This window comes from Sturnus vulgaris, chromosome 19 (genome assembly GCF_052056855.1).
Source record: "Sturnus vulgaris isolate bStuVul1 chromosome 19, bStuVul1.hap1, whole genome shotgun sequence".
NCBI classification, from domain to species: Eukaryota; Metazoa; Chordata; class Aves; order Passeriformes; family Sturnidae; genus Sturnus; species Sturnus vulgaris.
The window spans coordinates 1,968,987-1,984,554 of NC_142261.1; the positions used below are offsets into that span (position 1 = coordinate 1,968,987).

Consider the following 15,568-nt stretch of genomic DNA (forward strand, 5'->3'; position numbering starts at 1 on the left):
AACATTTTTGTTCCTGTTCGTTTGAGCCCCGTCCTCCTTGGGCACTCTTGTGTTGCTGAACCACATTACAAAGGGGAGAAACGGGTGATGGTGGTGGGGCAGGAGGGAAAGGTGATCTTCATCCGTCACATCCCCAACATCCTGCATTGTAGCAGTTCCCCATTAGCTGGAGCTGGCTTAGGGTGGTGTCCTGCCAACCCCCTGTCCTGCTTTGTCACCTCTCATCTCTGCCCACACCAGCAGAAGGGTCAAAATTTCTCTCCCACCGCCTTCTCCACAGCAGACAGGATCTGCTCTCCCAGCCTCACTAGCACTCAGTTGGTCCCTTGGCATTTCTGCCCTGTCCCATGGATAATGGCAGAGATTGTGGAGGGAAAGCATGAGGTTCTAGATTATTCCTGGAAAGTCCATGGCCATAACACGTGGGACACTGTCACACACAGTGCTCAGAGCTGGTGGTGTCCCTTTGTCAATATTAGGCTGATTTCAGCCAGCTTGGTGCCAGGAGTTTCACCATTAACCTTTGTGATAGGTGCACTCATTCCAGGTGAGTGCCCAGCAAGCAAAGGTCACGTTGGACACCAAAGCTGTGTAGAATTTCAAAGCTGGCTCTGTGTTCATGTCTGAATTATCCAAGGGATGGGCAAACAATGATTGTTCCCTGTTCTTGTAAAGTCCCCTGGTGTGTCGTGTGTGAGGAGCCTGCGGGCAGGAGACTCCAACCAACAACCTTCCCCTTGGCTTGACAGAAACCAGAGCAGGCTGCAGGCAGGTTCCTCCTTTGGACAGGACAGGATCCATCTATGGGCAGCTGAGAGCTGACAGCATCAGTGGCCAGCTGTGACGGCTGAGAGGTGGAAGGACCCTTTCCAGAACCACAGCAGGGAGAGGCTGAGCTGGGGCTGCAAGGGGAGGGGAGTGCTGAGTGTTGTCTGTCCAGGCTCAAAGGTGGGAACCAGGATGTAATTGCCCTGCTAAAGAACATTCAGGGGCTCAGCTTTCAGCCACTCATGTACTGGATGTTTGGGATGGATTTTAGTGGTGGCTGCTCTTCCTTTGGGGCCAGGAGGAGGAAAGCTGGAAGAGGGAGGGTCTTGGGATTAGGTTCAGTTGGGATTGTGGGGGAAAAGAGTGGCTGGTGGTCAGCTATGGGGTGGGTTTGATGGCAGCAAATCCTCCAGGTCTATCCAACTGCCTGTGAATGTGGGAGAGGCCCAGACACTCCCGTGCTGACCTGCAGCTTTACAATTAAATTGCAAGGTGAGTTGGTAGGAGCAAAGGACTGCGAGCCAGATAGAAATGTATTGATTTAGAGTGAGGAAGGTCGCTGAGCCAAATTTTAAGCTTTTCTGCCTCTTCTGTGCCGTGGAAAAGCAGTGAAGTTGATGCCTGGAGGTCTACTTGTGGGAAAAGCGTCGGTAAGGGCTGAGCCATGCACAAAGGGAAGGAAAGCCAGATTTACTCGCATCACTTGGCTTGTGGCTTGCTTGAGGGAGGCAGTGCACGCTAAGAAATGCAAATAAAAAGAGGATATTCAGGCCTCAGGAGGAGGCGAGAAAGGAAAGCACCCCAGAAGCGCTGGCAAAGCCTGAAACGATCTTTAAAGAGCAACGTTGTGGAAGGGGCAGAAATCCAGCCCTTGTGCCAATCCCCGAGCAGGTGGGAGGCAGCAGCTTCGTGGAGGGGCTCTTGCCTGGCTCTGGCTTAGTTTTTGTGAAGCAGGGTCTGTGCTGCAGCGAGCCCATCCCCGTTCCCACCGCTGCTGCCAGCCCGTGCCGGAGCCGCACACTGCCCGCGCTTATACCCCGAACAAAGGAGAGACCAAAAACCATGGGAGAGGAGGGGTTACGTGAGGACAGAGCAGCTAGAAAAGCCGGAAAATCAAGTTAGCCAGCCATTCTGTGACCTACTTTCCTTTTGGCGATAGCTGTGGCTTTGCAGGCGTGAATGGTTTCTAATTTTAGCTTATGGTTCATCAGGGAAGTCTATATATTTTTCTCACCACCGTGCTGTGTATGGATGAGGGGTTGGGATGAGGGTGGTGCTGGATTGTATCTGATTTTCTCCAAATTCAGGTTTTCTGGTGCTAAATGCCCATCACGCTGCTGTTCTCTCTCGTGACCTACTTAACGTGTATGATTTGAAAAGTTCCTCGGTGTCAGAGAGGATAATTATGGAAAATGTGACCTGTAATCCCCTCTTGCTACACTCTGCTGGACATGTAATTGATTTCCAGAAAAAAAAAAAAAAAAGGTGACTGTACAGATTCTGCTGGGGAAGAGTGGAGAGAAGCTGCTCCTGGCTGCAGTGAAATCCTGCACTGTGTGGTTGCATTTGGGAAGCTTTTAGAGGACTTGGATTGTAGAAGAACAGTTGATATTCAAGATCCAGGTGTCTTCTCCCCTGCTGTGTGCTGACCAAAGCCATTTTCTCTCGTGTCCAAAGATGGGATGTGAAGTTGCACCCAAAATGTACTTCTTGGGAAATCTTTGCAGTGTAACGCAGAAAAACACACAATTGTATATCTGAGCTAAAATTTCAACTGTAAGTGTCAAATGTACCATTTCTGAAAGAATTTATGAGAATGGGAGTTAACGTTTTTGGTACTGTCTGTGGACTAACCTGAGAACAGACAGTGTGCAGCGTTGTCAGAAGCATTTGAGTCCTATTTTCAAAAGTGTGTTCAATCTTTGAAGAAACAAAAGTGGTGTTTGAAAACAATTATGGGGGCTACAATTGCCAGGAGCCTTTGAGAAGTGCCGTGGGAAGCTCAGGGGACAGTTCTGGCTGCAGGATGCTCAGGGGCTCCTCTCCAGGAGCTGGGAGCTGGCAGGGTAGCCCAGAGCTACCTGGAGAAATCAGGTTGGGATGGATGCCTCGGTTGATCCAGTGATGGAGACATTGGGGATCTCCTAAATTAAACCCTGGGAGTGGTTTTAGTGTCTCCCCTGCAAAAGAAAGCTGATCTCTGCTGGGTCTGGCACCTCAGAGGCGGTGGCTGTGTGACACAGCCTCCTTGAGGGCTTTAATTTGCACCTCTGGGATGTGTTATTGTATCAACAGAATTTACTTTTCTTCCACCTCAAATCCCCATAACCAGGACAGATCATCTGTGTGTATTTTTAGCTGTAGCTTTTTGCCACTGGGCGTTCACGGGATTCCTTGCATCCACCTTCCCTTGAAATCGATTGAACATACCTGGGCTTGAAGATGTTTTTGTGCTTTAAACGGAAATTTCCAGGTCTCTTGCTAAGCCCAGGAATGAGTGCAGGATTGCTTTGTGCCTTCCCTGGGATACAGGGCTCTCCTTGGCACTGTGTCCTGGAGGAAGCTGCTACCCAAGCCACCATGGCTTGGCTGGGTGAATTCTCCTCCTGTGTGTCCCAAAAACTCGTGCTCGTGTGCACGCAGAGGTACCCGTGGCCATCTCTCTGACCTGCCCGCAGGTAGCCATGCCCAGCTCCCCGCTAGCCAGATGCGAGTGGCTGGAGATGGCTGTGCAGCAGGACCAGCAGGACTCCTGCTCAGAGAGAGGCCAGCAGGCAGAAAAAGCAGCTCCTGTGCTCGTGTCCCTGCAAAGCATCAGCCTCCTGTGGAACACGGCTCTCGTTTATCGCAGAGCCAGAGGTCGCGTCAGGACGTGCAGTGACATCCCCGTGCCAGGGAGGGGACACCTCGTGCTGTGACCCACCGCAGCCTGGCCAGGGCTGGGACCATCCCCTCACGTCACCCCTGTGACAGGGAGCCCATCCCTGCCCTGCTGTCAGCTCTCTGGAAAACTGCCTTTGATGCAGTGCAGGCAGTGCCAGCAGCAGCAGAGTCTGTCTTGCTCTTGAGATTGAGCTGGTGGAAATCAATAAGATTAAATTTTAATTCGTTTTCTGTCTTGATGCTTGTTCCTTCAAAAGGGCACGGCTATCTATCTATAAATTCAGCATTATGCTGTAAAATTGGAATTCAAAGGACTGTTTGGAACTTCTTCCATCCCCTGCTGCTGTTGTGTCTGTGCAGAGCACATTCCCAGCTATCCGTTTTACCCTCAAATACCTTCATAAAGCATTAATGCCCCATCCATAAATAAGAGAATAAATAAATGAAGGCTTTTAGCATTGCAAAGTATAAGCTTGCCGTTAACTACTCACAGACACTGAGTGTGACTCAGATCCTACAGGGATTTGATGTCTGTAGAACTCTGATTTTCTATGAACTCCTGATTTACATGAGAAAGGGAAGAATCGGGCCTGCCTCGTCAGCACGGAGCTGGTGCAGTAAATAAGACCTTAACAGTAAAAGTGCTTTTGAGCATTTAATCTATGGGGCTTTTTTCAAATTCTAGTTTACGTGGTAGTTGGGATGAGGGTGTTTCGTATTTGGCTGATGAAAGGGCCTTGTTTGTTTTGCTTTTGTTTCTAATTACTTTTATTCTGCCTCATCTGGGCTTGGTGATGCAAAATGGACTTTTGGAAAGTCCAGAGAAAAACTGGAAAGGCCAGAATTCAGATACTATTGACATTTCTGCATGATGGCAAGATTTCCAAAAAGATAAAATTGTAACAGTGACCCTGGAGTCATTGAGAATCTTCTAATTTTTTTATTGGATTTTAAGGAAACTTTAATTTGTTCTGGCTTTTTAATGGTCCTGGTGTCTGTTTCAGGATCTGGACTTCCCAATAAGTGTATTGACTTAAAAGATTTGTCTGTGATTAACCCAGACCAGATAAAGCCATGCCCTGCATTTTCAGGTTTGGGAAGTAGTGATGGGAATTGCAGAGATCCCAAATCTGCTGGAGGCTGGAAGGCAGACCCTGCAACACAGCCCTGGCTCTTGGGTTGGGTGACTGGAGCTTTCCTGTAACTGCTGCAGGGCTAAAACGTGGATTTCTGGAAGTTTTCTGTGCAATGCCAACACTTGGAGCAGTTTTGCAGTGGTGGAACGTTCATCCGTGGTTTGCAGGGGCTAAACCTTGCTGGCACATCACTTCAACCTCAGTGTGCCTTTGAAGAGCAGACAGCAGAGGGGGATGAGAGTGTGAGTGGAAACCCAGCTGTGTCTGGGGGTTCCCCCACTGGCCATGGGTGAGGTACGAGCAAGCCAAGGACTGAAACTGTCTGGCAATGATGAGCCAAAGCCAGAGAGTAGCAAATAACTGAAATGAGCGTTTTTGGTCACATTGTGTGTGGGATGGATGGGGAATGGTGTGAGCTGGTGCGAACACCCAGCTCCAACGTCACCAGTTTCCTCTGTTTTCTTACAATTTGTGATGAGTCATTTGTAACCCCCACTGCATCACCTGCTGGCCCCAAGGCTGGGGACAGTGCTCTGTCGCTGCTGGTGTGGTGGGAGATGGCTCCAGCTCAGCACAGGGAGGTGTGGGAGCGTGCAGGGCAACTGCATCCCATGAGCATCCCTGGAGAGCATCATCCCCTGGGCCAGGGGAGAGGGGTGGGCTTATGCCAGTGAGGCTGAGCAAGGTTCCCTGGTGCTCAGGGCATTCGGCTTCAAGGAGAGCCCAGGGGAGGGTGGAGGGAGACCATTCACTGTGGTGACCAAGCCTGCAGGAGCTGGAGAAGGGAGGGAGTGTTGCTTTCCCTTCCACAACACTGGGGCTCATCCCACCTGCTTTGTGTGGAGAGCAGCAAATTGCTGGGGTGGTTTGGCTCTCAGAGAGAGCATGCTGAGGTTTAAAGGAGAGAGAAAAATAGTACTTGTGGTTGTAGGAGCGAAAATCTTTCCCTATGGAATGGGCATTGCCAGGTTGTGGTTTGGTCCCAGCACATTTTGGCTGTACTGTTTGCTTTCTGCTGCATGCAGAGAGGTGTCTGGCCTGAGCGTTTCCATGATTTCTGCTGACTTCAGCCACACTTGTCCTGAGCTTTGCTTTAAACAAAATCCCACTCCAGCCTGCCTCTTTGCCACGCTGCTCCCACAGCCCCGCCCGCCCGGGGGATGCGGTGCCAGGACAGGAACTTTCTCCAGCACCATCCTGTGCTCAGTCTCCTGCCTCTGGAAGAGCTTTGCATGTGTGTGTGGCAGGACATGCCTGGTCCCAAACAGAAACCCTCCCATTCCCCAGCCCCGCTGCCTACGGGATGCTATAAATAGCCCCGGGAGCACGGTTCAGCTGCAGCAGCTTTGTGCTGCATGGAACCATGGCTGGAGTCGGTCCAAGAAAGTGCCGCCTCCTAATTTCAGATCCGCTTTCTCAAAATAACTCCTGTGTTTCCTTCTCTTCCATTTTTAAACTTGGCTTTAAGAAGAGCCCACGCAAAATCCCAGGCTCTCCCTCCTCTGGTTTCGGTTGCTCTGCTGCCTCTTGGGGCTGGCTCGTCATCCCCACGGGAGCTCACATGGCCGGAAAGTTGCTCTCCTGCCTGCTTTCCCCTCCCAAGCCTATTTTAAGTTTCTTCAAAGGAAAAGCAAGGGGCTGGAGTTTGCTTTGGAAGCCAAATGCTCTCCAGGCGAGAATGAAGATTTCTGTAGTCTGCAGGGAGGTTTTTGCTCTTGGTGAAGATCTCCGTAGCTCCAGGCCCCTTGGAGGAGCATGAGCCGGGGTAAGAGCATGATTTATGTCCCTGCCTATGCCCCTGCCCAGGGGGAAACAGGTTCTGTAGGGGCAAATGCTGCTGCCTGATACATCTCTAGGCTCCCTTGTTAATCTGTGGGCCTTGCAGCCACAGTGGTTTTGTTTCAGACGTGTTTCTTGAGGCATTGATCCCTCCAAAAATGCACTTGGAGGTCCCTTCATGAGCACCACTGCTCCACTGCTGGAGCAGTATTTCAGGATTCTCTACCAAGTCAGGAAAAGGGGTCTGCTGCTTGCTGGGAAGCTGCAGAAGGACTGTACAGTTGGTAGGAATCTTCGTGTTTCTCACTAGAGGTAAAGGCTTGCTTTGCTTCTTGATACATTTCCTTCTGTTAAACAGCAGGAATGCAGGCACTGCTGGGGTCATCCAGCAGATGTAGGATCAACCCTGTGGTTTTCTTCTGCTGGGTCCATCACTAAACCTACTCCTGACAAAATCAGTATTGGAACCAAGTCCTAGGTGTCTGTGCCTTTGGAAGGGAAAGGATTTACCAGGACTGCTGATGGTTTTTAGCAAAGGTGCTGCTGCTGCAGGAGGGCTTGGGGTGCTGCCTTTGTACCTGAACAGTTGGAGGTTTGCATAAATTCTCCAGTCAGGCTTCTGGCTTGCTGGGTCCCTAGGCAGGAGCACACCTCCCTGTGTCTGTGTGTCCTCAGACATGAGCCCTAGCGTGGTGGGAACCTTCTGCTGGGTGTTTTATGTTTTTCCCAATTCCACTGCCAGCTCTCACCTCGGGCTGCCAGGCCTTTCAGACAGCTCATTATGGTTCTGCTATGATCTGATAAAGGCAGCAAGGAGCATCAGCAATTACAGTGGGTGTCAAGTGTTAATTGGGCAGCTTTCAAGATAGAGGCATTTCTTTGTGTACGTACAAAGATATGACGTGCTCGGAATAACTTCTCGTCCTGATCTTTCGTTCTGGAGACGTGTATATTGCACTTGGTTAATGCAAGACAAATTATGTCATTCTTCTTGATTCGCCACATGTTCTGCCTGTGGTGGTTTGCCTCTGGCTTGTCTCATTAAGTTGTCTAAACATGGCAAATGCAGCAAGCTGAATATATTCAGCTTTTTCTCAAAGTTAATCTCATTGTACACACGGGCCTGCAGCATCACCAGTCCCTTGCTGTGCCATCCCTGCTGCCAGGGCATCTTCTACCAGTGCTGGTGCCCAGGAGAACAGGCCCGTGGTGGGACTGTCTGCCTTGAGTGAGGCTATAATCTTCTACCCATAATTATGCAGAATGCAATTAATTCATTTGCTGCTTTTTGTCCCAGATGCGCATCAAAAAAATTTTTGGTAAGCTGATGCCTCCTGCTCACCAGCAACCAGTGGCAAGCCAGGAGGGCATTGGCCAAATCATCCTCTTGGCCACTGATGTAGAGTGTTTTTAGCAGTTTTAATGATCCTTCCTTTCCTGAAAATCTTACCCCCCGGTTTTAATTCTGTAAGACTTCTTAATGCCACACTGCTGATTTTCTCCAAGGCCAGCAGATTTTATCGCTAGTGAAGACCAAAATATTAAGCTCTGGCTCAGAGTTCTCTGTTGTGTGATGTATTTTTCCAAGGGGCAGGTCTCTGTGCAGACTTGGCTCATTCCCATTAACAGAGTCAGGTGAGTGTCACGGTGATTCACAGATGTGAGGGGATGCTGTGGATAACCAGGCAGGGCTGCACTGACAGCAGAGCTGCTGCCTGCCCTGTGTGGGGATGGTGCCAGAGCAGGCTCCCTGCACGATCACATTGGTTACATCTCTCTCAGCATCCTTAAGTCACTTTTAAATTGCACAAAAGCTTTGTGTCCTCCTGGGTGTACAGTGAATACAGGAACTGGAAGCCTCTCCTGGTCATGCTGCAGTGAGGCACCTGCTGCAGGCTTTGCAGCTGGGACAGGGCTGGTTTTGGCCAGGGCCATTTGAGTGGGGCAGGGTAGCTCCTGCAGCTGCTTGGGGTGACTCTTCCAGTGTCCTTATGTGCAGATCAGACTCTGTGTGCATGCACAAAGCCCTGGTGAGGAGTCTGCACACCTACAGCTGCATCAGTGCTTTTGAGGACCAGCAAGCAGCGGGGGATAGATGAAACTTTTGGAAACCCTCCACAGGGGTGGATGTGGGGATAAGCAGCAGGGCTGTGTGCCAGCCTCTAGGGAGACAATCCTTGGGAAGTTCATCCTGCCCTGAGACAGTGTGAGAGGTGCCTGATGCTGGAGAGTGAGCTGAAATCCCTTCCCTGCCCTGGGAGAGCTTTGCCCAGGGTTTGCTAAGCCCCCCTGGTTCTGCCAGCAGCCCAGAGCTGCTCCCTGGGGCTCAGCTCCCTGTTTTAGGCAGCTGGGGATTTTCTCTCTCCCTTACCCCAAAATAGCTAAAACTATCTATTTTATCAGAACCTCTGAAAATCCATCTCCTCCTCCCCATCACTGTCAGGTATTTGGCTGTAGCAGCTCAGCCCGTGGTGTCGGCAGCATGCAGTGATCTGGATTTATTGGACTGTCAGTAACCCCCCTAACAGCCTGGCTTTGCAAGGAACTGCTGTTTACTGAAAATGTCATCTTTTATTTAGACTCTTGCTACAGCCAACCCGTGTCTTTTTTTTTTTTTTCCAGGCCTGTTTAATTAGTAACCACTGCACAGCCCCTGACACGTGTTCCTGGGTGGTTTTTTTTTTGCCTTTAATAAGCACTAGGTATCCTGGCCAGGGGCGGGAGGGGACGAGGAAGGGCTGCGGCAGGGAGGGGAGGGAAGGGAAGCGAGAGCACGACGAGGAGCCAAGGGCAGCTCAACTCTAATGATCACATGCTCGTCAAGCGATGAATCCTAGAAAGGGCATCATCATCTCTGCGTGCGTGCTGGTTTGCCCGCCCTCCTCCTCCTCCTCCTCCTCCTCCTCCTCCTCCTCCTCCTCCTCCTCCTCCTCCTGGCAGGGCAGCCGCGCAGAGGTACCGGGCACAATCCCCCCGCCTGGCACCCACAGGGCTCAGGGCTCTGGGTCACCTCCTGGGCACGGCTCGGCTGCTTTGGAGTCATGATCACCCGAGTGACAGAGCCCTTCCTCACCCACGGGTTTTTGCGGCGGGTCCAGAGGCTGAGCCGAACCTTTCCACCCACTCTCAGGCGGGGATGGGATTTGTGACGGCTCTGTGGAGGTTTGAGAAGTGATTTTAGCAGAGAGCTGCGACTTGTAACCGAATGGCACAAATAACTTTTTTTTCTTCTTCTTCTTCTCCCCTTTCCTCCCTGCAGAAGAAGGCAGAGGCTGCCCACCGGATCCTGGAAGGGCTGGGTCCCCAGGTGGAGCTGGTGAGTGTTACCTTGGCTGCGGGGCCAGCTTTGGAGAGGTTCCTGGGTGGGGAGGGATCCCTCTGTGTGTGTCTGTGTGTGTGTCTGTCAGAAGGAAGTGTGCTGCTGGCCCGGACCTCTTGCTGGCACAGCACCAAGGCAGGAAGCAAAGTGACTGAGATGAGTACTGAAACACAGGCAGACACATACACAGAGCCCTCCTCGGAGAGGTTTAACCCTTTGGCTCCTTCCTCACACGCTGCAATGGAGCTGGAGGGTGGAAGGGGCTCTGGGACAGTCTGCCACTCTTGGGGTGCTGTGGCAGACACAGCACCAGCACTGGTGAACAGGCCCCGAGGTGGAGGGATGAGTGCTTGGACTCTCCTCTGTCCCACTGAAAATGGAGGAGGATGCTGAAGGGCTCCCTGTGAGCACAGCTCCACTGCAGCTGCCACAACCTGCAGGTATCAGGACTCGCACACTTCCCATTTCGGTCCCTCTCATGTACAGGGAAGCTGAGAAAACAACTTAGAACAAAATGAGAGTTTTGGGCTGCTCCCTCATCTGTAAGTCAAAGGACTGACTGCTGGAGGGGCAGCTGGAAACAACCCCTGAGGGCTGAGTCCTGGAGCAGGTGAACTGGCAGGGATGCTGCTGGCAGGATCACATGCAGCCTGACAGACTGGATCCTGCTTTGCACCAGCCGTGGGATGCAGTGGAGGGAGCCGTCTGTACGAGATGGGAGCAGGCAGCTCAGAGGCTTCCACAGCTGTAATTTGCACTTGCCTTGTGGGGGTGGCACTAATTGCTGTCTTCCCCTGTGCCTAAGGGAGAGGTCACACGTGACAAAGCCCACTTCCTTGTTGGGGAGGTAACACTCATTATTATTCCTCTGAGTCACCAGGGTCAAAGCCTTTGCTCTTTCTGCTCTGAAGATTGGCAGTGCCCAGGGTTGGTGCTTCCTCATCCGAAAGATGCTGCATTTCCTTTCCTTCCTCCTCCCTTGTTCGGTTTTTTTTTTCCCCCCCTCTGTTTTTCCTTTTTTCACTTTGTTGCTGTTTTCTCTCTGAGTGTTGACACTGCACGGTGGGGGCTGTAACAGAGCCCAGTGCAAACCTTTCCTCTGTCTCTGTGCCCTACTCATGGGAGGACAGGGGAAACCTCAGTGACAAAACCCAGCTGGGCTCTGTGTGCGTCCTGCAGACTGTCTGGTCCATCTGCCATGGGAGAGGCAATTCCTATGGCCCAGTCCCCACACTGTGTTGGGCACAGCAGTGCCCAGGACCTGCCAACAGCCTAGGAGGGACAAGATGAATGATCACAGCTTCTTCTGAGCTGGAAAGGAAGCAGCTCCGGGAAGAAGAGCATGCTCTGCCCGATGCTCATGCCTGCTCCAGCCTGCGGGTCTCCTTCAAGGGAGTTTGAGCATCCTGGTGCCAATCCAGTCTCTGCAGGGAGAGGTGTGGCTGTCACCAGCAGGGTTGTGTGTTGCTGTCCTGCTGGGATGTCCCGTTCTGGGTGTTCAGCGAGCTCTGGTTGGAGCCTTTGGAGCAGTGATGGTGCTGGATGCATGCTCAGTGCCAGAGCTCGTGGGCTGAGGTGAGAGGTCACAGTGGGAATTGGTCACTCGTGGCACCAACACTGGCAGATTGGAGCAGAAGGCCAGGGATTTCTGGGAAGCAGGGATCCAGTGTGGGTCCTGAGAAGCTGGTGCTCCCCTCTGGGTCAGGAGGAGGTTGTGACACAGTAAACCAGGGCTCTGCTCATTTCATCCCTGCAGTGTAGTGGTAGCATTTAAAATATGTCTGCATGCTTTCCCTAGGGAGAAATGTTTTTGAGATGCATAATGTGAACCCTGCAGTGTCCAGAAAGCAATTGAGACCTTCCATTCTGTTTTTTTCTAAAGAGCTTTCAGTAAATCCAGGGCTTTTGCAGTAATAGCTTTGCATTGCAATTATGTTTTTCTAAAATGTCATCCTCCAGAGAAATGCATTACATGTTCCTAACCCTGGAGAAACACTGGGTATGTTTTGAACATCACCTTGCCTATTTGACCTGTGAGCTTTACTTCTGCTTACTTACTGAGAAAGGTGGAATTAGGAGCTATGGATGGCTCTGAGAGAAGATGATATTTCTCAGTCCCTGCCCTGCTGAGAATAAAGTTTCTTTAAGTATTTAGTCTGTAAGTTCTCTGTGGGTAAGCAGAACTTGTTTCCTGGGCTTCCTCCACTGCATGAGTTGAGTTATGGTGCTGAGGCTATTGTGCAGATAAAAATCTCTTTGAGATGCTGGTGTCATGTGGATCTTGGGTTTGGGTTCCAGCATTTTATATTTCTGAGTGTTTGGGCATTTAAAGTGATGTGTTCCAATGTTTGTCTGCTAACATTTAGGATTGCTAGCTGGGACTCTAAGTGTTGATATCATTTATAGGTTGTAGTAGAGGGGAGACATTAGCTTTTGGCCATTAGCTTGGCATCAGGGCATCTGTCCATGTGCATGTAAGCATTTTCTAACCCAGCTCCAAACCAAAATGTTAATTCCACTGCTTCTCCCAGGAGCAAGGTCTCTGTGACCTGCAACATGCAAAGCTTCTTTGCTTTGATATTTATGAGCAAGGAGGGAAGAGAGAGACTTACTTCTCAGCACTTCCAGTTCCTGCAGTCCTCTTCCAAAAGAGAGTCACTGGTCAAGGCCTCCCAGCTTTCCAGGGTGACTGAGGATGTGATGCTCTGGAGCTGTGGCTCTGTTTCTCCTGTCTGTGGTGCAGACCTGCCTCTCTGGAGCTACGTGATGAGACGGATGTCTGTGTTCCTCTGAGCTTTCCAAGCGTGAAGTGCACGGCCAGCTCTGAGCCTGGAGTGGAACCAGCAGATCTGAGAGGATTCGTGATAGAAACACCCCTGGGGAAGGGATACCACTGACAACGTCTTCACGAGGGGCTGCTCACTCCTCTCATCTGCCCTGGCTCTGCCAGCACAGGGTGGCCAGGTGTCTCCTGGCAGACTTGCAGCCCATCACCCCCTCCCCAGGTAACCTGGGTGCTGTGTCCCTCCTGGAACACTGCAGTTCATCTCCCTGTGCCTGCCTGCCTGCCTGCCTGGGGATTACGTGCCTCTGTGTGCCCCTTCTGCCTGGGGATTACGTGTGCTTTCACAGAGCAGAGGGGCACGTCCAAGGGCAGCCAGAAAGAGAAGCTGATGACCTGCTGGTGCAGCGGTGATGGAGCAGGGAGAGCTACACCCCCTCTTCTTTCTCTTGGATTGATGTGGCTGTCCTGTGTGGCAGCAGAGTGGTGAAGCAGAATCTGTGTTTTACAGAGAAGTAGAAACAGGCTGTGTGGAGAAACAGGCTTCTGTGCCAAGCACCTGTGATGGTGATAGGGAGATACCACAGAGGATGTGGGAGTAGCACCTTCTTCAAAACGGAGGGGAAAAGGACCCATCTTTGTTTACAGGTCCTGTCGCCCCCAGTGCTGCTCACCTGGTGGAGCAGATGCTCTGCACATGCTTTTCTCTTTTCCTGTGTTTAGTCCGAGATGAAATCGGGTAGATCCAGAGCACAGCCTCAGACCTGTTGACCACAGGTGTGTGTATCCGTGGGCAGGATGCTGCCTTCATCCAGGCCATCACATCTCCCTCTGCCTCTGTTGGTCACAGATGTTAGATGCTCACAGCTGGTTTGGGAGAGGTTTGTGTATGAACTGCTTGAGTACTCGGTGATGTTTTTGTGGTCAGACCTGAGCTGTGCTCTTTAGGTGATGGTTGCTGGTGATGGTTGGGCTATGGCAAGTTTTTGGTTATCCCAGTCTTGGACATGTTCACAGCAGCTTAAGACAATGAATAGAAGTGTGGAAGGGCTTAATCCTGAGCACCCTGTCAGCCTGCTGGTGTGGACACAACTGGTGGCAGCCCCTGGAGTGTGTGCTGAGCTGTTAATTACCATGGGTGGGATTGAGCCTGGTCTCTCTGGCATCTCTCCCTTCCAGAGCTGGGATGCTCCAGATTCCCAAGGGTAAATCCCTGCGAGGCAGTGACCAGGGATGGATCCAACTCTCCTGCCTCCCCATGGAGGCCCCTGCCCTATTCCCACTGAGGCTGTGGGGCACAGAGCAACCCTGGGGGGAAGCATTTGTCTGCTGGAGCCCAGCTGCCCCTCCTGAGCATCGCTGCACTCGGGGCTGCTGGGGGACTGCAGTGACATACCTGGGGACCTGGCAATGCTGGAAACCCGGGGGACAAGCACGTGTCCTGCCTGCAGTGCCTGTGCCTGGCTCCCTGGGAGGACTCAGGCAGGCTTTTACCACGTAGACATAACAACTGTGAGCTCCCAGACTGTCTGTGCCGCTCCCCGAGCCCCGCTTTCCCCTCGCCTCCCCCGTGTCGTATGTTCCGAGGCGCAGTGCGTTTTTTAATCGCTGAATAACAGCCACGTCCTCGCCGTGCCGTGTTTATCTGAGCGCTCCTTCTGTTCCCAGCCAGCTCTCTCGGGCTCTGCCTGCCCTCCCACGGGCTGAGCCGGGATGCACCGGGGCTCTGCCGGGAGCCAGCATCCTCCAGTACGGCCGGGAGCAGGGCTGGGGGCTCAGGGTTTAAGGGTTTTGAGTTTCTAAATGTCAGACCGTACCATTTATGCCTTCGTTTCTCTTATTTATTTCAGCCGTTATACAACCAGCCTTCAGACACCAGGCAGTACCATGAGAACATTAAAATGTAAGTATGTGGCAATAAAACTGTTTTAAATGTCAGGTTGGGCAGTAGACTGGAGCAGGAGGGGTGCCAGCTTGATCTCAGACCCCAATTAAAGCTGCTGAGGAATTGTGAGCATCCTATTAGAGCTGCTCCGGGTGCCTGAAGCTCAAACCAGCTCCAGGAGCTCAGCAGGCAGGAGCTGTAGCTTAAGGTGGATGCTGAAGGTGCTGTTTGATTTTCTCTGGGTGGGGTGGATGTGGGTCCTTGATGTTTTCCCAGACAACACTTACCTTAAGTGCTTTCTTCTGTGTTTTACCCGTACTGAAATAGGAAATCAGCTGCCTGCGTGTGTGTGTGTGTTTGCATGCGAGAAAGATGAGGTAAAATGAAAAGTTGCAATTACAATTAGATTTTCATGAAGGACCTCTTGAATGTCTAATAACAACTGGTTATTTCAAAGATACTTACTGAGACTTAGCAATCATCTAATTTGACTTATCACCTCAATACATGATTTAATCATCAGCATGTGTTTAATAACCACAGTGACTTCCTGAACATAGAAGAACTATAACAGATAATGAGAATAGCGATAATTGTGATTATTGTTGGAAATTTAAATAGTCAAACCAGAGCTGAAACTTTTTATCTGCCTTGAATGAACTGATGATTGCTCTGAGCTGCCTGCAGCGTGTCTATTTTGGTACCAGCTCGGTCAGCTGGTGATAATCATCTTTAATAATCTATTAACAAGAGTTAATAATCTCTTGCTTTTCAGCGGTATGTTAATTGATCCCGGGGGTTTATAAGGGAAGAGTTCCTGTATCTTTGCTCTAGGGGAGCATGGTAGGAGGTGGCAATGTTTAGGGGCTCTCTGTCCCCAAGGGCTGCAGGGAGGAGGGTTCGGTGGTGTGACCCCACTGATTGCTCCATTCCTGCTCCACCCAAAGCTTCCTGTGTCACCCCACCAGTGCAATCCCTGCAAAACATTCAAACCCAGCATCACCCCCAGCCCCTGG

At 51.2% G+C, this 15,568-nt stretch overlaps 1 protein-coding gene across 2 annotated transcripts in view; it reads left to right on the forward strand.

The window, feature by feature from the left end:
• NCOR2 (nuclear receptor corepressor 2) overlaps positions 1-15,568 on the forward strand; it is a 224,543-nt gene that overhangs the window by 116,292 nt on the left and 92,683 nt on the right. For both annotated transcript variants that reach the window (XM_088176263.1, XM_088176264.1), the window contains exons 7-8: positions 9,826-9,882; positions 14,518-14,570. In XM_088176263.1, coding sequence (XP_088032389.1) covers positions 9,826-9,882; positions 14,518-14,570 — 110 coding nt within the window. The remainder of the gene's footprint in view (positions 1-9,825; positions 9,883-14,517; positions 14,571-15,568) is intronic.